The 24,680-nt window shown below is 35.3% G+C and overlaps 2 protein-coding genes across 4 annotated transcripts; both read right to left on the bottom strand.

Annotated features, from left to right (window-relative positions):
- Nucleotides 1-250: 250 nt before the first annotated feature.
- LOC117325055 (probable thiopurine S-methyltransferase) lies at nucleotides 251-23,817 on the bottom strand. Of its 3 annotated transcripts, XM_033880975.1 has the most exons (11): nucleotides 23,711-23,802; nucleotides 17,591-17,700; nucleotides 16,929-17,058; nucleotides 7,923-8,037; nucleotides 7,593-7,685; nucleotides 7,241-7,370; nucleotides 5,767-5,819; nucleotides 5,499-5,573; nucleotides 4,548-4,633; nucleotides 2,222-2,266; nucleotides 251-515 (listed from the first exon to the last, which is right to left on the bottom strand). In XM_033880975.1, exons 3-11 carry the CDS (start codon nucleotides 16,951-16,953, stop codon nucleotides 400-402), a joined length of 738 nt encoding a protein of 245 aa, XP_033736866.1. In that variant the 5' UTR covers nucleotides 16,954-17,058; nucleotides 17,591-17,700; nucleotides 23,711-23,802; the 3' UTR covers nucleotides 251-399. The 3 variants fall into 3 exon arrangements, with proteins under 3 accessions (XP_033736866.1, XP_033736868.1, XP_033736867.1); XM_033880977.1 differs by lacking the exon at nucleotides 17,591-17,700 and having other exon boundaries at nucleotides 23,711-23,817; XM_033880976.1 differs by lacking the exon at nucleotides 23,711-23,802 and having other exon boundaries at nucleotides 17,591-17,719.
- LOC117325053 lies at nucleotides 21,927-22,966 on the bottom strand. The gene is made up of 2 exons (XM_033880974.1): nucleotides 22,047-22,966; nucleotides 21,927-22,016 (listed from the first exon to the last, which is right to left on the bottom strand). The coding sequence occupies exons 1-2, from the start codon at nucleotides 22,936-22,938 to the stop codon at nucleotides 21,964-21,966; spliced, it is 945 nt and encodes a 314-aa protein (XP_033736865.1). The 5' UTR covers nucleotides 22,939-22,966; the 3' UTR covers nucleotides 21,927-21,963.
- Nucleotides 23,818-24,680: the final 863 nt, after the last annotated feature.

The following is a 24,680-nucleotide window of genomic DNA, read 5'->3' as shown; positions in this document are numbered from 1 at the left end:
TTTCAAATATAATCATTTCACTTTAGTACCCGTGTCGAATATCTTATTTACATTTTTGCAATGCTGAAAATATCCTTGATCATGATTACAGGTTTACATTGCTGTGTAAATCGCAATAGAAGAATCATATTGTAGGAGGTACCAGAATTTGCTCTATAGATTTACTATGTTATTACAGACTATTTTGTGTGGATACCAACAGAAGAGCAAAGGTTGTCCCCCTTTAAACTAGTAATACTCATTTCAAAAGACATAAAAAAGCGATATTTTATTCTTTAAAGATGACAATAGCATAAATATTTATAATATGTACAACATTCAAAATTGAAGCTAAGCAACATTAGAATACTATCACAACAATTGTAATTAACATGTCAATGATTTGAACACAGTCCCTATTCACTTTATCCGGATCAAATACAACTCCTCCAAGAAACTCTTAACTTTCCAGGTCTCTGTCTGCCATTTCGTAAGCGCATCTCTCTGGTCGATCTTTTCAACTACACATTGCGATCCTGTAAAAATAAAACCTTGGCATTGGTATATTATTATATATGAAAACAAACTTTGGTACTTGTATATTTTATGTATGAAAACAAACCTTGGCATTGGTATATTACTATATATGAAAACAAACTTTGGTACTTGTATATTTTATGGATGAAAACAAACCTTGGCATTGGTATATTACTATATATTAACCCTAACCTTGACATTGGTATATTACTATATATTAACCCTAACCTTGACATTGGTATATTGCTATATATTAACCCTAACCTTGACATTGGTATATTACTATATATGAAAACAAACCTTGGCATTGGTATATTACTATATATTAACCCTAACCTTGACATTGGTATATTACTATATATTAACCCTAACCTTGACATTGGTATATTACTATATATTAACCCTTACCTTGACATTGGTATATTACTATATATTAACCCTAACCTTGACATTGGTATATTACTATACATGAAAACAAACCTTGGCATTGGTATATTACTAAATATTAACCCTAACCTTGACATTGGTATATTACTATATAGTAACCCTAACCTTGACATTGGTATATTACTATATATTAACCCTAACCTTGACATTGGTATATTACTATATATTAACCCTAACCTTGACATTGGTATATTACTATATATTAACCCTAACCTTGACATTGGTATATTACTATATATTAACCCTAACCTTGACATTGGTATATTACTATATATTAACCCTAACCTTGACATTGGTATATGTTAATATATATAAAGTTAATGTGTTGTTGCCTTTAACAAAGTCCTATCATTCGTGGTTACAGGACCAAGACCGGTCATATTATTTGCAACTTATCTTTACCAACTTAAGATTTAATTTTGTGTGATTTAGAATATATCATTACTGACCATTCAAAACCATTCCTACATATATGCTTATATATATATCTAATTTTAGTCAGTAATATTGGATTTGCCACCCGAAATTGTCACTGTTATACCCGCTGTTTGGGCCGAGATTCGCGGGACGAAATGAACCTACCTAACCTTTTAGTTATATTATCTATTTATTTATCTTCCATCTTTACACCACAGTTAAAAGTAATATTTTGGTAGCACATGTAGTGTATATAACAACCATGAAACCTTCGGCAGGTGTGGACCGAAGGCGGTGGCTAGCGTGACATGTACAGAGCCCTGTTCTAAGATGGAACGCTATGTGACTAACGGCCAAGACATTTGAAAATATCCCACGTGTGCAAATGCCGAATTTTTATTATACATTTCGTCCCAAAATGATTTTATATGGCTACAGCGTACAGGAACTGGTGGACGATATTACATAAATACTTGATACACTATCGTTCATGATAAAAATCGTCCAAATGGTAATGGATATAATATATTGTGTATGAAGTCTAAAGAAATCTCAAAATATCCTGTAAAGAATCAGATTGGCCAACGTCCCTGACAGAAAAGTTATATAAAATTTATCAGGAATTTACAAACCAAAACTAACGAGTGCCGAAATGTCACTGTGGGATGCAGTACAGACTTTTTGGGACTGTCGAGATAAAGTTGACGACAAGACTTGCTTGTAATTTAAATGTAAGCAACAAAATATGGAATAGTCCTTAGTGATAACAAATTTAATCTCCTGACTGATTTGTTGGTACCTTTTATGAATGTAAATCGATAGAAAGATAAAGAAATCTTACCAAAGTATTCCTTCACATTCTTTTCGTTGCAGTTAAACGGTGGTCCTGTACAAAAAGATACCATTTATTTTATTTGTAGAAAGCCCTTCGTCCTAATGAAAATCATAAAACATTATATGTTTGTAGATAGCTTGGTATTTTGTCACTTGATAAGATAATAAAACTTTGAGCGTAACAGATTCTAGTTGTCTTTATCATTGTAACAGGCGAGGAAAAACGCAACGACCAGAACCAGACTACATTGCCATTGTTTTGTAAATACAATGAATTCTCTGTTTATTCCATTTCCTCGATTGTTTTGGCTGGGATTATTACAGGTATATGCATTTTGTATGAAATCAATATGTTAGTAGTATAAATGACTTACACTAGCAATTAGTGACAATAATGTTGATTGCGTCAAAACTTTAAGGTTTGTTCATTCATGAACATCTAACTACACCAAGTAACATATCCTCTAACTACACCAGGTAACATAACATCTAACTACACCAGGTAACATATCATCTAACTATACCAGGTAACATATCATCTAACTATACCAGGTAACATATCCTCTAACTACACCAGGTAACATATCCTCTAACTACACCAGGTAACATATCATCTAACTACACCAGGTAACATAACATCTAACTACACCAGGTAACATATCCTCTAACTACACCAGGTAACATAACATCTAACTACACCAAGTAACATATCCTCTAACTACACCTGATAACATATCCTCTAACTACACCAGGTAACATATCCTCTAACTATACCAGGTAACATATCCTCTAACTACACCAGGTAACATATCCTCTAACTATACCAAGTAACATATCCTCTAACTACACCAGGTAACATATCCTCTAACTATACCAGGTAACATATCCTCTAACTACACCAGGTAACATATCCTCTAACTACACCAGGTAACATATCCTCTAACTACACCAAGTAACATATCCTCTAACTTCACCAAGTAACATATCCTCTAACTACACCAAGTAACATTACCTCTAACTACACCAGGTAACATATCCTCTAACTATACCAGGTAACATATCCTCTAACTACACCTGATAACATATCCTCTAACTACACCAAGTAACATATCCTCTAACTATACCAGGTAACATATCCTCTAACTACACCAGGTAACATATCCTCTAACTACACCAGGTAACATATCCCCTAACTAAACCAGGTAACATATCCTCTAACTACACCAGGTAACACATCCTCTAACTACACCAGGTAACATATCCTCTAACTACACCAGGTAACATATCCTCTAACTACACCAGGTAACATAACATCTAACTACACCAAGTAACATATCCTCTAACTACACCAAGTAACACATCCTCTAACTACACCAAGTAACATATCCTCTAACTACACCAGGTAACATATCATCTAACTACACCAGGTAACATATCATCTAACTAAACCAGGTAACATATCCTCTAACTACACCAGGTGACATATCCTCTAACTACACCAAGTAACATATCCTCTAACTAAACCAGGTGACATACCCTTCTAACTACACCAAGTATCATAACATCTAACTACACCAGGTAACATATCCTCTAACTATACCAGGTAACATATCCTCTAACTATACCAGGTGACATACCCTCTAACTACACCTGATAACATATCCTCTAACTACACCAGGTAACATATCCTCTAACTATACCAGGTAACATATCCTCTAACTACACCAGGTAACATATCCTCTAACTATACCAGGTAACATATCATCTAACTACACCAGGTAACATATCCTCTAACTACACCTGATAACATATCCTCTAACTACACCAGGTAACATATCCTCTAACTACACCAGGTAACATATCCTCTAACTACACCAGGTAACATATCCTCTAACTACACCAGGTAACATATCCTCTAACTACACCAGGTAACATATCCTCTAACTATACCAGGTAACATATCCTCTAACTACACCTGATAACATATCCTCTAACTACACCAGGTAACATATCCTCTAACTACACCTGATAACATATCCTCTAACTATACCAGGTAACATATCCTCTAACTACACCAGGTGACATACCCTTCTAACTACAACAGGTAAACTATCATCTAACTACACCAAGTAATATATATCATCTATTTTAGCATTACACGCGTTTGCAAGAGATAACACGGTGTATTATTAACCTAAGTATGGCAAACATTCATTTCTAACTATATCTGGTAACATTACATCTTACCATGTCGGTTAGCATAACACACATCCAACTGTTCCTGATTAATTCTAACACACCTCCCTGTGATACTGCATGATAAGTATACCTACCTCCAAAGATGACGTTGTCAACTAGAAAACAGTCAAGTAGGTACTTTGTTTCATTTGCCATGACAGAAACAAGTATGTCGGCATACCTGTTAAAATAAATAACATATTTTAGTTGAATAACTCTGCGGGGAAATATTTAACAAATTACGTATTACAACATTTGCATGGATTGAAACCATCATATGACTTTCACCGCATTCTCCAAATGATATTTTAAATATAAGTCAAATGATTCTAAGGAGTGACGTTAACCTATTACGTCAGCGTGACTGTATTGTACCTGGTACAGACCCTGCTGATACACATTATAAACTGATTGAGGTTTTACCTCGTTTACTTAGCGGCCCAGCCCATTTACCACAAATACAGGAAGAAATGTACCGACTGACCCATTCCTAGTCGTAAAGAAATAAAGTCGAGTATTCATCTTTGACATCAATTTCGAAATTGTCCAATATTATACAAATACATGTATATCATGAGTGTGCAATAGTCCAGAATATTTGACAGAGGAACTGGTAACCGACTGATTTTTTATTGCATGAGGCCGAAGGAGATATTGTTTTCCAGATATTGTGTTTTACAGGTAAAAGTGTCACAAAGTAAACATCTTACACCCAGATATTGTGTTTTACAGGTAAAAGTGTCACAAAGTAAACATCTTACACCCAGATATTGTGTTTTACAGGTAAAAGTGTCACAAAGTATATCTTACACCCAGATATTGTGTTTTACAGGTAAAAGTGTCACAAAGTAAACATCTTACACCCAGATATTGTGTTTTACAGGTAAAAGTGTCACAAAGTAAACATCTTACACCCAGATATTGTGTTTTACAGGTAAAAGTGTCACAAAGTAAACATCTTACACCCAGATATTGTGTTTTACAGGTAAATATGTTTTACAGGTAAATATGTTTTACAGGTAAATGTGTTACAAAGTATAACTTACTCTTGTCTCCTCTTTACAGGTATAGCAACCAGTGATCCTCGATCCCAAACACAATCAAACTCTCCGATTTCTTTCCTGTGTGATAAAATACATAATGAGATAAGTTAAAGTTTAGATACATCGCCTGTTCTTGAATAAATAATAAACTTGCGAATTTTTACTTAGTTGACTCCTCTGACATATATAGAAAAATTCTAGATAATTTGAATATAACCTATAATCGAGTTATATTTTGGCACATGTGGGTACGTAACTGGTATGAACTTACTTTTGGAGGTGAAAGAAATCTCCAACATAGAGTGACAACTTCCTGTCTGTCGCCTGATGAGGACAATAGAAAAGATAACAATGATATTATCATAATTAACATCACATCAATCCAACTCGCGATGTTATTTTGTTAAATCTTTTAGTTATATCATTTATTTATTTACCTGTTTTCTAATGAATGATATTAAGCCCTAGGAAAATCGGCCAAGAGTATCGTTTTCAGAAACATAACGATATTTTTTGTTGTTTACCTACAAAATGTGTGTAACTGTTCCGTGTTCATGTTAATATGTGATCGTTTGTAATTTTCTTGTGTCTTGATAAAGGGACAGATTGCCTCGCACTATTTCTGGAAGGTTTGTGTTCAGTTTTCTCCAATGCCTACGCGAAAGTATTCTCAATGGCATACATTTTAAGTACTCGTGGCAAAATATTTGTGCACCACAAAGATATATCATTGATGAACATTGTACTGTTTAGATATATATTTAATCATACGACTGTGATATTGTGTTCGTGTGCAGAAAAATACCAAAGCCCATCCTTGGTTTGTGACTTTCAAAGTATGAATGAAGTAACCGACAATCATCTTCAATTAAGCTTTAGGAAGTTTTTTTCGATCGTGGTAATTAATAAAGACATCAAACAGACGGCCTACCTTTTGAATGGATTGAAAAGTAATTATATTATCAACAGTACAAATTAATTGGCCATGTGATATTACAAAAGAATATGCTTTAATTTATGTTATATTTAGCATTTGTTCATGATTTACATTTTAGAAAGGTACATTAAAAGTAATAAGATATGATCCAAAATTAAGGCGCATGTCTTATCATGTGATACTCAGTCAGAAGTGGTATTAGTAGCGAGCATGTTGTAATGATTGTTATCAAAGGCAAATGGAGATATATCCGATAGAGATATGCAGTAACGACGTCTTAATGTAGGATCTGGTAACTCTGATTTTTATCAAAGTATTAGTTATTTTGATATTGGGGATAGAAGATTGACCTTTATAGCTGAACGGTACAAAGGTTCAAATGCAATTAATTGTATAACTTTGGGGACGGAAACAAGCGAAGTTTACAGACTTTTTTTTTTTATATATAGTTGGTTTTTATAGCATGTTTTCGATAATAAAACTAGGAATCAAGATTTAAAACTGTGTGTTTTTTGCTTTGTATTGTTTGACTACCTATTAACACATTAAATGTAACAATTTCATTTCTGATTTGTTGAATTGTACGGGATTTAAGTATATGCAGAAATATATCGAAGTTAATTGTTAATTGTAGGTAATTGTTTTATTATGCAAGATGTGATCTACGTACACGAGGCGGAACACGCATAGTAATTTATAACAATACATATTGTATATTTATTGTTTTGACGGTCCTGACAGGTAATAATAAACTACTGTATTTACGTAACGTATACAGATGTACATGTGTACCAGGTTGTGACGATACCTTGAGTAATGTACTCTGTACACTATGTCTGTATTCACTTGTGTAAGGAATGTTGTCTCTTTCGAAGATCTCTTTACATCCGGCTTCAGAGCAGTCACATCCAACTATCTCATGGCCTTGGTCTGATAACCTGCAAACCATAGGGAGTTTTTAATTAATTATACCGTTTACTACATCACCATCAATACTTAGAGCATTAACATATTGATATTAATGAAAATAATAAACAAAGCAATCCCTCACAAACATTGCGACTAGCAAAGGAAATATTCCAACGTTTGAATTTGTATAGTTACTGTTACAATATTATTTCAAAAGGACTGGTGTATCAAACAATTGTCAGCTTCCTTACCATTTCACGTCCATACTTTTCCCACATAATGGTACAAAAATCCGGAGGTTAGATTTTCCATCTGTAAGCCGATTGATGTGTTTCAGCAACATCCTGGAAATTCCAATCAACTGCTTTTAGAATTGTTTCGGTATATTTACATGTACATTATAATAATGGTAAAACAACGATTGGTATTGGGTTAAAATGATCCGTCTTTCAATTAAGATTTATGTATATACATTTGTCAATTTCTTTTTCGAAAATATATAGAAATTATGTTATGCAATATTCACAGAAAACAATACATCTATTTGATAAAGAATGAGGTAGATATCACAAAAAACTTACGGATGGACGATCGACATATGAAATTGTGTCTGTTCCTTCTTCCATCGCTCATTCCAGTCTTTACATGACATATCTGTTGTATCTTTATGATCCCCGAACTGGTTGATCGGCCTCTCTATAAAACATCAGATAAAACAGTCGGTATATAAACACACATTACCACAATACAGTCACATTACCACGTATTACTAGGATCCTATATAGACAGTCGGGATATAGACACACATTACCACGTATTACTAGGATCCTATACAGAGATACAGTCGGGATATAGACACACATTACCACGTATTACTAGGATCCTATACAGAGATACAGTCGGGATATAAACACATATTACCACGTATTACTAGGATCCTATACAGAGATACAGTCGGGATATAGACACACATTACCACGTATTACTAGGATCCTATACAGAGATACAGTCGGGATATAGACACACATTACCACGTATTACTAGGATCCTTTACAGAGATACAGTCGGGATAAAGACACACATTACCACGTATGACTAGGATCCTATACAGAGATACAGTCGGGATATAGACACACATTACCACGTATTACTAGGATCCTATACAGAGATACAGTCGGGATATAGACACACATTACCACGTATTACTAGGATCCTATACAGAGATACAGTCGGGATATAGACACACATTACCACGTATTACTAGGATCCGATACAGAGATACAGCCGGGATATAGACACACATTACCACGTATTACTAGGATCCTATACAGAGATACAGTCGGGATATAGACACACATTACCACGTATTACTAGGATCCTATACAGAGATACAGTCGGGATATAGACACATATTACCACGTATTACTAGGATCCTATACAGAGATACAGTCGGGATATAGACACACATTACCACGTATTACTAGGATCCTATACAGAGATACAGTCGGGATATAGACACACATTACCACGTATTACTAGGATCCTATACAGAGATACAGTCGGGATATAGACACACATTACCACGTATTACTAAGATCCTATACAGAGATACAGTCGGGATATAGACACACATTACCACGTATTACTAGGATCCTATACAGAGATACAGTCGGGATATAGACACACATTACCACGTATTACTAAGATCCTATACAGAGATACAGTCGGGATATAGACACACATTACCACGTATTACTAAGATCCTATACAGAGATACAGTCGGGATATAGACACACATTACCACGTATTACTAGGATCTTATACGCAGATACAGTCGGGATATAGACACACATTACCACGTATTACTAGGATCCTATACAGAGATACAGTCGGGATATAGACACACATTACCACGTATTACTAGGATCCTTTACAGAGATACAGTCGGGATAAAGACACACATTACCACGTATGACTAGGATCCTATACAGAGATACAGTCGGGATATAGACACACATTACCACGTATTACTAGGATCCTATACAGAGATACAGTCGGGATATAGACACACATTACCACGTATTACTAGGATCCTATACAGAGATACAGTCGGGATATAGACACATATTACCACGTATTACTAGGATCCTATACAGAGATACAGTCGGGATAAAGACACACATTACCACGTATGACTAGGATCCTATACAGAGATACAGTCGGGATATAGACACACATTACCACGTATTACTAGGATCCTATACAGAGATACAGTCGGGATATAGACACATATTACCACGTATTACTAGGATCCTATACAGAGATACAGTCGGGATATAGTATACAGAGATACAGCCGGGATATAGACATTGACAGCGGCGTGGTAATAGGGTAGTTTATTCCTGTTATAATAACAAGATTACCTTTATCAACACTGTTAAAAGTGTTGTTACACGGACAGACAAACCTCCCAGATTAAATAATCTTGTGGTTAAATAGAATGGCACTTTGACAAGTTTGATCAGGAGGACTGGGATGTATCTTAATTTACTGGAGTGAAGTATTTAGGGCTTTTCACCAATGGTGAAAAGACCTATTGTTTTCGTTATGTTTCTTATTCTTATTATTCTCCTGCCGTTTTTGTGGCGTATTAATCGTTTGATTGGTAAGGATTAGGCTAATTGTCTTTCAAGTATGTTATTTGCCAAGGTATAGACATGTGTCAAAAACTTTTAAAAGTAGGTCAAGAATCCAATATGGCCGCCATGACGTCATTCCTAAACAGGTTTAAAATGACTATACCTCAAAAAATATTTAAGATACAAAAGGAATGCTATAATATTATGGTACATTAGAACTGGGGCTAACTTTGATATAATTACAACTTTAAGGTCAGAGGTCAAATAAAAAAAGCTCTTTAGTGGTCAAGTTTGTCTATTTTTAGAAAATTTTCATTTTTCAAATTTGTTTAAATAATTTTTCATAGTATGATGTAGTATGTCATTCTGATGATTTTGATATGTTTAATTTTTCGGTAACATTTGTCGTTAACGTGGTACGCCATTTTGAATATTTTGGTTCTATTGGGTATGCCCACAACTCACATTTTCTGTCTTCTCGAATTCCACCAGTGCGATTCAGCACAAACTTTGAAAAAATGACTATTATATGGTACTGACCAAGTCTGCTATTATGGGGTCGGTCCAAAATCCAATATGGCCGCCATGACGTCATTAAAAAGTTTAAAAAGGCCATAACTCACAAAGGATTCATTTTACAGAGGTTACGTAATGATGTTATTTGTAGATAATGCATGGCGCTAACTTTTACTCACCAAAAGTTTTAACGTCAGAGGTCAGATACAAAAAATTGTTATGAGGTCAAAGGTCACCAAATTTCCTTTTCTTTATTTCTAAATTATGTTTATTGCCCAATCATAAATAAATCTTTAAACGACATCTTCTACAAAGCCAAGAGGCCCATGGACTTGATTTTTGCCAGTGGCATGCTTTGGTGAAGGGCTACCAAATTTTTGTTCTAATGAATGACCTTAATCTAAATTCAAGGTCACAGGTATCAAATTGGCTAAAATCTTGAAACGACTTCTGAATAACCAAGGGGCCCAGGGAGTTGATATTCGGTCTGTAGCATGCTTGAATAACGGTCTAAAAAGTTTGTTTAAATGAATGACCTTTACCTACTTTCAAGGTCATAAAGGTAAATGATGCCTAAAGATTGTCAAAGGTATGAAAAGCCCGTCAAATTATCTATGACAATTTCTAGTTTTACATTGCTTTTAAAACTAATTGGTATTCTCTAAAACATCACACTATCATTTCAGCTCTAATCAAGTCATAGTATCTTGCTGCATATATTATAACACTGTATACCTAATGTATCGCATTACTAGGGGCTGGCCGTGGGACATTCCTTTGATCTATGTAACTATTAAAAAGGTTTTTTATTAGCGGATAGACATTTTTGCTGATTAGGTATCCTGTTAAGGATGTCGGTGGCTTCACCACGCTCCAGAAATTACCATACATGAAGGATGTATAGGAGCTGTAACCATGTGGTTATTTCGTCAAGTCATACCCAGGTAGACATCTAAATCTAGACTTTTAATCATTTCAATTCAATAAGGATTAATTCGTAATGATATACCTAAATCCTTCTGTATTCATATATAAAATTTACATATCTAATCCCAAGTGGTATCTAGAATAGTTGATTTATTATCAACTTTGTATTATGTTTACTTATAAAATGAAACTTAAAAATAGTACATGCCTAATCCTCGGAAATTGCAAATCATCCCGGAGTATATATTTTTTTATTTTCATGTAGTCTCCGTTTGCATCCATCCATGACTTTCCAGTTACGATAAATGTTCAATGTCCGACGGTATTGACTTAGTGCTTAAGAGATATTGATTGTTAAGAACACTGATAAGTAGTAGAACATGTAGAAAAGTGAAGAGTCATGCTATGCCTTACTTATAGTGCCCTGTTTACATTCCACACGCGTTCATATAATGCTGAGTCACCCAACATATTTCCACTTGAGTAAAAGGAAACGAGAGGGAAAATGCTACTTTCTCACGTCTATTCATATGCATACCTGATTATTTTGAACACATTTTAGCAGAGCCTAGACGAAAGGAAATTAGATATCTCATTTCACGACAGCAAGATGTAATATCAGAATAATTACCATTACTGGCATCTTTATGAATTCTCCTAAGTCATGGTCGCGGACACGGCAGCAACAGGATACCGATCATATATGATACCTTGATTTTCGGGGAACAAGAATATCCATTTTTTCATTTCAGCTTTATTAAAGCCGGGATATTAACAATTTGTCTATAAGATTGGTCATCAATTTTTGATAAAAAAAAGTATAAACACAATACAAAAATCAATATTTCTAGAACAATTGATATTACCTTCAAAGGTTACCTGGGGCATGTTTTATCAGTATCACTACATAAACGATGGCTCACTGTACCTATTAACTCCTTGTCATTACATGTAAGTATACAAGTAAATGGTTACCACTTTTGACAATGTAATGCTGATACAATTAACACAGTGTAAAAACAGTGTAAAAAAGTGATAAATACATTGCAATTCACGATGAATGTACATTTCCAAGCCGTCCATCACCAGCTGTGCATGGTCGTGCCAGTAGCCAGACTACACAGGGTGCGATATCGCACACGCTTGATGAGCATCTGATTGAATTAAAAATCTGCCTTGTCACTGCCGGCAGTTCGTTGTCCGTACAGTTAGGTAAAGCATGGTATCAAATGGTACCTGCACCCGTCCACCTGAACTATTGATAGTGATTCTAATTTGGATGCAGTCGTGCGTAAGACAGTTAAACTTTACTGGACATTTCCTTAGACATGTTATATACACATAATATAGCTTTATACATCATTTGGAAAAAATACCCTTTATAGCGTTTGATCTTCAAATATTTTCTTTGGGATTATTTACTTAGTCAAATATTTTTGTGATACAGAATGTCACGATATCGTGACAGGTGTCGACTACTGACAAAGGAATAAACAACACGAAGTTCTGAGAGATACACGACATGGGTGACGACTACTGACAAAGGAATAAACAACACGAAGTTCTGAGAGATACACGACATGGATGTCGATATGCCAAGAGGTTCTGAGAGATACAAGACATGGGTGTCGATATGCCAAGAGGTTCTGAGAGATATAAGACGGGTGTCGATATGCCTAGCGGTTCTGAGAGATATAAGACATCCGTGTCGATATGCCAAGCGGTTCTGAGAGATACAAGACATGGGTGTCGATATGCCAAGAGGTTCTGAGAGATATAAGACGGGTGTCGATATGCCAAGAGGTTCTGAGAGATACAAGACATGGGTGTCGATATGCCAAGCGGTTCTGAGAGATACAAGACATGGGTGTCGGTATGCCTAGCGGTTCCGTTGTCACCACCCTAACTCTCATTTGTGATTGTGACTAAACACAGATTTGATCTATTGACCAGATTAAACTTTGTTTTGTATGGCGGGTACAGTCGATGAAACAGAAAACGCTTACTATTCCGGAGCATATGGTCTTATTATCCTTGTTCTTCTTTTTCAGGAGTCCCCACGCAAATCTATATTTGTGTGTATATTTTGCCACGCTTAATCAAATTTGAATTTGGAGACATTTTTGGTTGTGATCGTTTCCTTCCTTAATCTCCAACACAAATGATCCACGGTCCTAATACAAAATATCTTCGAGCTGTAGAGTATTTTACCTCGTGAATTACACGACTATTAAATGGAATATTCAATACACTGATACGTATTGAGGGTAATTTATACTTAAGCATTCAGGTTGTGAACTTTCGCCTTCCTTTTCATACTAAATAAGTCTATACTTTATCTAAATTAATTGTAGATCACGGTTCATTGGATGTTAAGTTTAGATTTATCGATGCTCGTTATCGTATATGGTATATTTGTTACAACAACCCTGGTTCTAACTATGAGAACATGGCATCATGCGGATATGATATTTACATGACGCGTGTGAAGTTGCATGTGTTGTAACGACAGCAGAAGAAGGCACATGTCGTCCCTACGGCTGAAAATGGCGCATGTCGTTCCTACAGCAGAAAATGGCGCATTTCGTTCCTACAGCTGGAGGTGACGCACGTGTCGTTGTTACAGCAGGAGATGGCGCGTGTCGTTGCTATCTCAGGAGATCACGCACAAGTCGTTCCTACAGCAAGCAGGAGATGCGTGCGTGTCGTTGCTACGGTAGGAGGTGGCGCATGTCGTTGCTACAACAGGAGGTGACGCAAAATGTCGTTGCTACAGATGGTTCGGGTGTCGTTGCTATAGCGGAAAACGACGCATGACGTTGCTACGGCAAAATATGACAGGTATCGTTGCTACAGCAGAAGATGGCGCGTGTCGTTGCTAAAACAGAAGATGGCGCGCGTCGTTGCTACAGCAGGTGATGACCCACGTATGGTTGCTATAGCAGAAGGCTGGTGTCGTTGTTATAGCCGTTGTTATAGTGGGAAACGACGCGTGAGGTTGCTACGGCAAAAGATGACAGGTGTCGTTGTTACAGCAGGAAATAGCACCTGTCGTTGCTAAAGCAGAAAATGGCGCGTGTCGTTATTACAGCAGAAGATGACCACGAGTCGCTGTTACAGTAGAAGATCGCGCGTGTCGTTATTACAGCAGGAGATGACACATGTTGCTGCTACAAGCAGATGTGACTATTATGCATGACTTTGTTAAAATGTAAATCTTTATTTGAAAGAATGCTGTATTGGAATATCAATGAATGCGCTTTCCCTATTATTCATGTTTGTAAATGAAGGTCAGCGTCACATGAGACGACACTCAATATGTTTTAATTTTCGTTTGATTACAGCCAGGGTCAAATGAAGACGGGTGCCAAAGAGATACCTATAGAGGAAAACAAAACACAGACAGACAGAGCAGTGAGGAAAATCCAAAGTGTAGAATATATATCAAAGTCCAAAGGTATTAACAAAATATTGTTGTGGATTGATATGTACAGGAACTCGCAAAATGATTTTAATCCTCTTTCCACCTATACAGCGAAGGTAATGCTGATTTCGACATTTGTCATAGGGCTAAATATAGAATTACCTTTTTATACCTGTATAAATATAGTTAATCAGAATAGAAATCGCTTCGTCATTGCTCAAACAGGACATACTATCAGTTTTATCAGAGATTGTCGGTTCCTTGTTCAAATAGTAATTTAATAATGAGACTTTATAACTCTCAGATGTCCATTTATATAGAGAGTTTAACAAGCACTTAACGCTAAATACCAGGTCATATATCGTGTGTATACCATGTTATATACAGTGGTTATACACCGTTTATATTTCTGCTGAATCATGATAGGGTTACGTAATAAATCACCCCGCTCAATTATCTGTATTTATTCCATAATAAAGATTTTGAAAGTTCAGCCTTTAGTCAGCCTTTCTCAACCCGACAGTGTCCTTTATATTCTTAGTTTAGACGTTTGTAATGTTATAGTTTTGGTGTCCGACTATTCCTGGTAGTGGGCGGTTTCCTCGCCGAAGTACATGGTTCCCAAGCTATAATTATTTCTGTTGCTATTCAAATTAACGTCACTCATGATATATAATGCATGTAAATAATACCATTCGTTTTGTATGACATCTTATCAAGCTGTTTTAACAAGGAGGTTATGTATCACCTCAGAACGGCCTACATCAGTTACTGTAGGTAATATATCGTCATATCGTTATAGACTTTCTGCGTCCAGTCTACACATATATTAAACCTTGGTACACGCGAACTCAACGCTGACATTGAATTTCATTTTTATTGATAAGGGTTACAATGTATTAAATGATTCGCTTACAATTTAAAGAATCGGCACGGGGACAAAATGAGGAAATTGTTGGAGGCTGTGAGACAATGTCAAACACAGTAAACATCCAGTACAGCCTAATATATGTTCTATTATAACCTAATATATGTTCTATTATAACCTAATATATGTTCTATTATAACCTAATATATGTTCCAAAACAACATAATAAAAAAAGATTATATGATCTAATACAACCTAATATATGATCAAATACAACCTAATATATGAACCAAAACAACAATATATATGATCCAAAACAACCTAATATATGATCAAAAAACATAATAAATTATATATTATTATATATACATACGAGACCCCCGGCCCTATTGTACATACGAGACCCCCGACCCTAGTGTACATACAGTACGAGACCCCGGCCCTAGTGTACATACGAGACCCCCGGCCCTAGTGTACATACGAGACCCCCGACCCTAGTGTACATACGAGACCCCCGGCCCTAGTGTACATACGAGACCCCCGGCCCTAGTGTACATACGAGACCCTCGACCCTAGTGTACATACGAGACCCCCGACCCCAGTGTACATACGAGACCCCCGACCCTAGTGTACATACAGTACGAGACCCCGACCCTAGTATACATACGAGGCCCCCGACCCTAGTGTACATACGAGACCCCCGACCCTAGTGTACATTCGAGGCCCTAGACCGTGTACAACTGATTGACATACAGAAATGGTAGTTGCAAAATAAGCCATAAACAGGATATAAAATAGACCGAATTTACCCACGTGACAATGCAGGTATATTAACGTCATGATCATGCAGAAGTTACGTAGTAAACAATGGTTTACGTCCACCGTTATGTATTGGGTATACTTACTCTTCATGGACCGATAATTTTATATTAGACGTGAGTATCGTTACAAGTAAGTCTGTATCAGGTTCACACACAATGTGAAAGCTGCATGTCTTCCTTAGGTGGTCCTCTAGATAGAGAACAGACGATATTTTTGACATTTTTTTTAGAAATAAAAGCAAATACAGGTTTGGTTTAACACACTGAAATGTCTGCTTGTTTCGTTGGCAAGTATTAAAGAAATAAGGATGAGTTTCGTCACAAAGAAAAAATCATAAGATTTATTGGCGAGGAAATATAGATGCTGGATCATATTATAACTATACACTTACCTTTTGTCACGTTTCCTTCTGACATGTTTCTGTGTGATCCTCTTTGACGTCTGTCAACTGCAAGTGTCGTCTGCTACTCCGCGCGCTCCTTTAAGTGAGGAGATGTTAATGGGTTGACCGGAGCTTGAACCTGGAACGAAATATTATGAATATGCAAACTGACAATATTTACCTACACACGCCTGTTCAGGTAAACAATGAATTGACTCCGGTACATACATTGATGTTGATGTTTTGTTAACAAAATTACGGAATACGCAGCTATCCCTAATCAGTCAGGATGCATCATTAAATGTTAGATAAAAATGGCACAAAACTACCATACAGTCATCATTAAAATGTATTTAGTTGAAAGTGAACAAGTAATTCTCAATTTAGTTTTATTTCGTGTGCAACAGCACAAAAGATTAATATACATGTATACATACATAATAAAACATACAAAGGAGATTCATGAATACATATATATTCATGAATATCGTTATTGATGATAATTAAGCTTAGACAATTTACTATTTTCTAAACACGTAGCTTGCTTTAAAGCGCATGAAACATTAGTCAAAGACCATAAATTCTCTATCATCACATCGATTGTTATAGTATATAGGTATATACAGCATTGCTATATATACTACTAGTCGATAGCCATACACGGTAATTACCTGTCCGCTGGAGAGCCAGTCACCGAGTAACTCTCTCCACCTTCGCTGTCAGGAATTAAAGAAGAGAGTCCCGCCGTGCCAGCATGACGAAGGGAAATTAAACCCATTCACTGAATTATAATGCCACGTGTTGTAACTCATTTGAAAACGTGCAGTAAAAACGCTATATATACATGTATATAAATCGATTGTATATATACACGTGTGAGAACAACATTTACAGAAGTTGCTGTCTCAGGACCTGTCACGTGCATACTGAAATGATTTTAACAATTTACACTATTGGGGTATCAACAGCAAATACCCATTTATTCCGTAGGCCTTCCGGCCCATAGGTGAAAATAACAGCATGTAATTATGTATCAGAACATCAGGTAATATTGTAATATAAAATATGATAATAATATTATAAATTCATTGACCTGTAGTGGTAATTTGATCAATATCAAATACTGAATTACTGTGACTATTGTCATATCTAAGCATCAATATATGTAATTGATATATTTCTTTGATTCAATTTAGCATTAAAACCCCCGAAACAACTTTTGTATTGAGAAGTAAATGTAAAGCCTCGGTCACAACCGGCTGTACGTTCATTCCGCCGGGTATGTACGACACCGCCACGTAACTCACGGGCCTCGACACTTCGAGCAGGCACAACCCCCGTAAGCACGTACGACAGACAAACGTTATCCAAAATAACGTAAAGGGTGCAAATGCGCATGTACAAAACACTTAAGGTGGAAGCATGACGTTAAGGTAAAACACGGGCATCGTATATGCTTCAGCTGCATGTTTGTTGCACCTCTACGAATCACACACGTGCGAAATGTCAGGGGTACTGAACACGGTATATGATCCTAATACCACCTTGATATTACTTCTACTTGTTTTTGCCGTCTACTGCCTCTACAACTATCATCTACGGCTAAAAAACGCAGATGACGCACGATTGAAACCCCCCCCCCCCCCCCCCCCCCAAACCCCCAAATAAACAAGAAACAAAAAAATAAAACGAAAACTGCGTCTGGTGTTACCGAAGCTTTACATGACCTGCTCCATGTTAATCCTCTAGCGTACCAGTAGGTGGTATCATTGTTAGTAAGTAATAACGAAAGTTTACATCATATTTAACAAACATTATAATGAAGAGTTGATCTTCTGTAGACAGTTTTGGAGGTCAGGTAGTGGATTTCGCACTCAGTTTTCAACATGACGAGTTCAGATCTCCGATCAAATGTGGAAAGGTGTTTGGGGTACCTGTCAAATTCCCCATACATTCAGACCCTATGGACGTTTGTACCCGACTACCAAAGGTTAACTTTATGTTATGTATACGTGTTGTAATACATATAAGGTAACACACAACAGGAAATGTAATCCTACATGGTTTACCTGTAAACAATGAGATACTGATTAATGTTGGTATTGTTTGGGTATGTAAATTGGTACAAAACCAGGTGTAAATCAATGTGTCCTAAACACACAGAACGCTGATTGGAAATACACATGTCAACATGTCTTTTATGGATCTGAGATCCGAAAGTACAAGCCTTTGCCTTCAAACGTGTTTAGTCAACAAGGTTGAAAATATGTTCTTGGTGTTCATATCGAGGCACAAATTAACTAATCTTAGCATATTTCAAAATGTATTTTACATCACTCTACCTACCTACCTACCTACCTACCTACCCAACTACCTACTTACTCTACCTGGGATCTGTTTTTCGCACTCGAATTTAGAAGATACCTATTTGAAAACAAAATCTCTCCTGAGTATTATCCGTCTATTATAGATAATCAATATTAATAAAGAAATGTAAGCAATACTTGTTTTATTTAATCTAATATGACACGTGCATTACTGTAGATAGAATATTTCATATGGAATTAAAAAGTGAGATTTTGTCATTTTCTTATGGGAAAAATGTGCTTGTTAAAATAATCAGTCACACCTGAGTGCTATTACATACAGGTAGGGGTTCAAGTTCTTTATTGACTTTGAGTCTTCCGACTCATCAGTATCATATAGATACAAACACCAAACTCGTGGTCTGGAGACGAATTATTTAACCTTCCCCTGATGGCATGAGTGGTTTGCTGGGCTACGTTGTCTTGTTTGGAAATGTTGTATCCGATCAATGACAATGCAAAGTTCACCGGATAACGGGTGCCTGCGTCAAATTTCCACTTAAAACAATTATATACTATTGCTATCACCACCATGAACACCACCTACAAATGTTACAGTCACCAACAGTGAGGGAGGGTATAATTAGATCAGATCCCAGGATTGCGAATCAAATTCAAAAATTCAAATTGGTTTATTTCTCTTTTCATAACATAATGCATAGAGAAAACATATTTACAATATTTATGTACAATCATTATTCGTGTAGTGTTCGTTTGTAGATATACAGCACTTTCATAATATACATAACTTGTTTTAAGGAGGACAGATAATATTATTGATTATTCTTATAAATGTACACAATTTTTTAAGTGTTTTTATATAAGTAGCATTCATAAGTTCATTAAATTTAATTACATTCGGTCGTAACCAAAAATACTTGTCTATATACAAATTTCTTTCTGTAGCTAAATTTGTACATTCAAGTAAGTAATGAAATTCATCACCAATCTGTTGACTAATGCAATGTGGACATTTTCTATCAATATATTCAATCTGGTGCCATCTGCCTGTTTCAACAATAAATTTATGATTAGTTGTTCGAAATTTACAAAGAGTGATCCGGTCTTTATCATCTAAAATATCTAAATAATCTTCAAAATTAAAATTATTTTTAAAAATTCTATAACATATAGATTTTGATGAGTTATTAACATCACTCTCCCGGTTCTGTAAGTACTGGTCATTTAGTCTTAGCTTAATAACATGTTTAATCCATACAGGATTACATTCGGATGTAAACTGGTTATTCCATAAATAGCTCATTCCACATTCGGTAAGTATATATTTAACAAAACTGACATATGTAACAGGCCTATTTTCAATATGATGACAGTAACAAAGGAGTTTGTATAAAGTTATATTATATTTACTATCTTTAGAATGTGTCAACTGTGACCAATATGATATTAGTCTTGTTTTAACTGATATTGCAAGTGGGGTAATACCTAACTCCCCATATATCATGTAATTTGGAGTACTGTTTTTTAATCCAAGTAATAATTTACAAAATTTTAAATGTACACGTTTAATTGCTTGGAGATTAGTAAAACCCCAGACTTCACAACCATATAATAGAACTGGTTTAACAATCTTGTCAAATAGATCATATATACAATGGACTGATAAATTGTGTTGTCTACCTGTCTTAATAACATCGTACATGGCTATAGTGGCTTTTTTAATGTTGTATTTTTTTGCTTCGTTAAAAGAACCAGTGCGAGTGAAAACCGTGCCTAAGTAAGTAAAACTATCCACACACTCTATCCTCTCATTATTGAGTAGAAATCCAACTCTATTACATCTGCGTCCTGTACTAAAGACTATACATTTAGTTTTTTCTATGTTAACTTTCAGTTTCCATTGTTTACAATATTCATTAAAACATTCAATTGCAGTTGCAAATCGTTTGGACAGTCTGATAGAATCAGCATACAGCATAATAAAAAGCTTTAAATAAATATTCAAATCAGTTTGTAATTTGGTACTGATATTATCAAGACCCTGAACATTATTTTGGGCCATAAACTCCTCTTAGTCGTTGAGATATAGACTAAATGAAAAGGGTGATAAATTTCCCCCATGTCTTAAGCCGTTTCCACAAGGGAAATAATCAGAAAATTCACCATTAAAAGATACATTTGATTTAATGCTTTGATACATGTTAAAAATTATATTAAATATTTTCCCATTAATGCCACTCATTGACATTTTATTCCAAAGACCTTTTCGCCATACTCTATCGAAGGCTTTTTCAAAGTCAACGAATATACAGTACAATTTACTTTTCGTCATCTGTGACAGATTTATCAACGAGTACAGAACAAAAACATTATCAATCGTAGAATATTTTTTACGAAACCCCGACTGGTTTTCACCTATTAAACTGAAGTCCTCCGAGAATTTCGTCAGTCTTTCGTTCAGAATACTAGTAAACAATTTCCCCATGCAACTGACTATTGTTATTGGTCTATAATTTTTTGGTTCCGTATGGGAGCCTTTATTTTTGTATATCGGGATAATGCTACCTCTAAGCCATTTAGTGGGAAATTTGCCACTATTAAAGATAAATTACATACAAATCTGACATTTTCAAGGCAGAGCATTTGATGTATTCATTGGTTATATTGTCACCAGAGCATGATTTGTTGTTTTTCAAAGATCTAATAGCCTTTTCAACCTAATCTTTGGTTATATCAGAATTAAAAAATTCATTAATAGGGCCATCATGACCTTCATGTACATCAGTTATACCATCATGACCTTCATGTAAATCAGTAATACCATCATCAACACTTGCGTTGAGGTCTTTATAAAAATTGAAAAAAGTATCTAGAGGAATTTTTCCTTTAGGTTTTCTATTTCCATTACCTTTCAGCAGCTTCCAATAATCTCTTGGATTCTTGCTTTTCATAGTTTCCAACTTTTTTCGTACATCATATTTATAAGTTTTAATACTTTTATTCATAGTATATTTATAAGCTTTTTCAGATTCTTTGTATTTATTATAAAAATACTCGTTACGACGCCGTCTGTACTGAACTTTACATTGTCTGTATGTTTTTCTAGCTTTTTTGCAATTAAGATCAAACCAGGGTTTATTGGATGCGACTGACTTGTTATTCACATTACGTTTCTTAATATTAATGCCAAGTGAATTTTTAGCTGCGTGCAATAATATATTACAACATTTATCTATCAGCTCGTCAATATTAAGTTCCAATGGGTCATTACAGTTATTAATCAAATCAGTAATATATTTGATCGAGTCATCATCAATATTATTAACGAAATCCACCGCTTTTTCAGCCTTCCATTTGTTAATTCCCTCCTCCATTTTTGTTGGATTATTACATGAAATAGTAGTATTTAAAACATCGTCAAAATGTAAGGTAAATGAAATTGGACAATGTACATCAGATAATAAGGAATTAAAATCTAAGATTTCAAAATCATCGATATTTTTAACAAGCTTTGACGAGCATAATACATAATCAACCACACTAGCGTTTTTACAAGTGAGTTTACCAACACTTTTATCGTGACCGGTTCTACCATTGCATATAAATAAGTCATTGAATTTACAGAAATCAATCAACCGGTTACCTGCATTGTTCTTTTTATCATCACAGTTTACTCTATGTTTTATAAACATATTATCAAAAACACTAGCATCTTGAGAGTCGTCAAGAATCTCATCAGTATGGTCAACATTATTTTCTATTTCACTTACATCAATAAAATCGTGTGCAGTTGAGGTTCGCGCGTTAAAATCACCTAAAAGGCAAACATATTTGTGGTTGTTGGAAAAATGTAAGTACTCATTTTCGAGTTCTGAATATGGGTCACCTGTATGATATTTTGAATTTTCAGGAGGTATATAAACTATACCAAATAACAAATCTTCTTCACATTTATAAGCATTACCATTGATCTTAAACCAACTTACATATTTACTGTGACATATATAAACTCGTGATTATCATATCTTGGGGTTGTGATAAGTATACTTCACTTGAAAATGGAATATTGTTAGTTGTTTCTTTGATTAAAAACACTATCTGGCCTTCTGAAATGTAGCAACATAATATTTACGACAATGGTATAAAGTATTCCCGAGTTGTGCTGAAAACTTTACATATCAGAATTGTTATTAGTAGTCCGGGGATACACAACAGTACAATAAAACAAAACACTTCAATTACTAATAAAACAATGGACTTAACGCATTATGAAACTATAGCTTTTGATATATTGATTCATCATTATTTAGACTTCAATGGAGATCCGACAAAGTTTTCTTGCCTTATGAACTGCACTAATCTGAACAATTGGGAACGTTCTATAAATTACGGAATCATGTTCTGGGTTAACCATATTCAAGTATATAAAAGAAACAATTATATTATATTTATGAAAGCTCATACCCAATAAAGAGAATCCAGACCCTGGCGGAGAAATTACCTGGCGACGTTAAAGCATGCTGACTCACTGCATGTCTGACTGTGACGGCGACACCCGGCAAACTAACACCCAGAGAGACAATTATACATATCACAGTATTTAGAGGTTAATATATACAACAATGACATTACAAAGGACATTGTTAGAGACCAGTTCATACTAATCAACCAAATCACACCTTTTGATACTAATTCACACCTATTATATAATTTAGAGCCAATCTCCTTAATCTAGAAGGCTTTCAATAAGTAAGCATGTTATCTGATTAAATCATTCCAGGATCATTTGATTTAGTGTTTGTCACGGCAGAAAGTGAATTTAATTGAACATGGTATCACTCAATTTATAATATGATGACCATCAGTAAACAAAAGTATAATCGCAAGCGCAAGCGTGTTCACCAAGATAAAAAAACATGCATGAAAAGTGTCCTATAATGTAATAATAATAAAACCATCAAGAAAACGTTAAACAAACTTTTATGACGTCATAAACACACGACTTTAAGCTAATTTTTCCAACAGGTAAAAAGGTGTAACGTGACGGATTCCTAGATGTGTATGGAAGGTGTTGTCAATGAAGCAGAAAACGCTTTCAGATCCGGAACACCTGGTGATATATTACTGGTTCTCTCTCAGTACACCTGGTGATATATTACTGGTACTCTCTCGGTACACCTGGTGATATATGACTGTTTCTCTCTCAGTACACCTGGTGATGTATTACTGGTACTCTCTCAGTACACCTGGTGATATATTACTGGTACTCTCTCAGTACACCTGGTGATATATTACTGGTTCTCTCTCGGTTCACCTGGTGATATATTACTAGTTCTCTCTCGGTACACCTGGTGATATATTACTGGTTCTCTCTCGGTACACCTGGTGATATATTACTGGTTCTCTCTCAGTACACCTGGTGATATATTACTGG

The sequence above is a fragment of the Pecten maximus genome, chromosome 4, assembly GCF_902652985.1.
Source record: "Pecten maximus chromosome 4, xPecMax1.1, whole genome shotgun sequence".
Classification (NCBI taxonomy): Eukaryota; Metazoa; Mollusca; class Bivalvia; order Pectinida; family Pectinidae; genus Pecten; species Pecten maximus.
The sequence above is the reverse complement of the archived record's forward strand: the minus strand, read 5'-3'. Positions and strand labels throughout refer to the sequence as shown.

Coding starts and splice junctions, on each gene's coding strand:
- LOC117325055 (XM_033880977.1), bottom strand. CDS start 16,953: ATGTCAGAAGGAAACGTGACAAAAG. Junction 7,371..7,592: donor AAAAGTATGGACGTGAAATG/GTAAGGAAGCTG, acceptor TATGGTTTGCAG/GTTATCAGACCAAGGCCATG. Junction 2,267..4,547: donor TGACAACGTCATCTTTGGAG/GTAGGTATACTT, acceptor CTTTTTGTACAG/GACCACCGTTTAACTGCAAC.
- LOC117325053 (XM_033880974.1), bottom strand. CDS start 22,938: ATGTTTATAAAACATAGAGTAAACTGTGATGATAAAAAGAACAATGCA. Junction 22,017..22,046: donor TATTACTGATTTACATGAAG/GTCATGATGGTA, acceptor ATGTACATGAAG/GTCATGATGGCCCTATTAAT.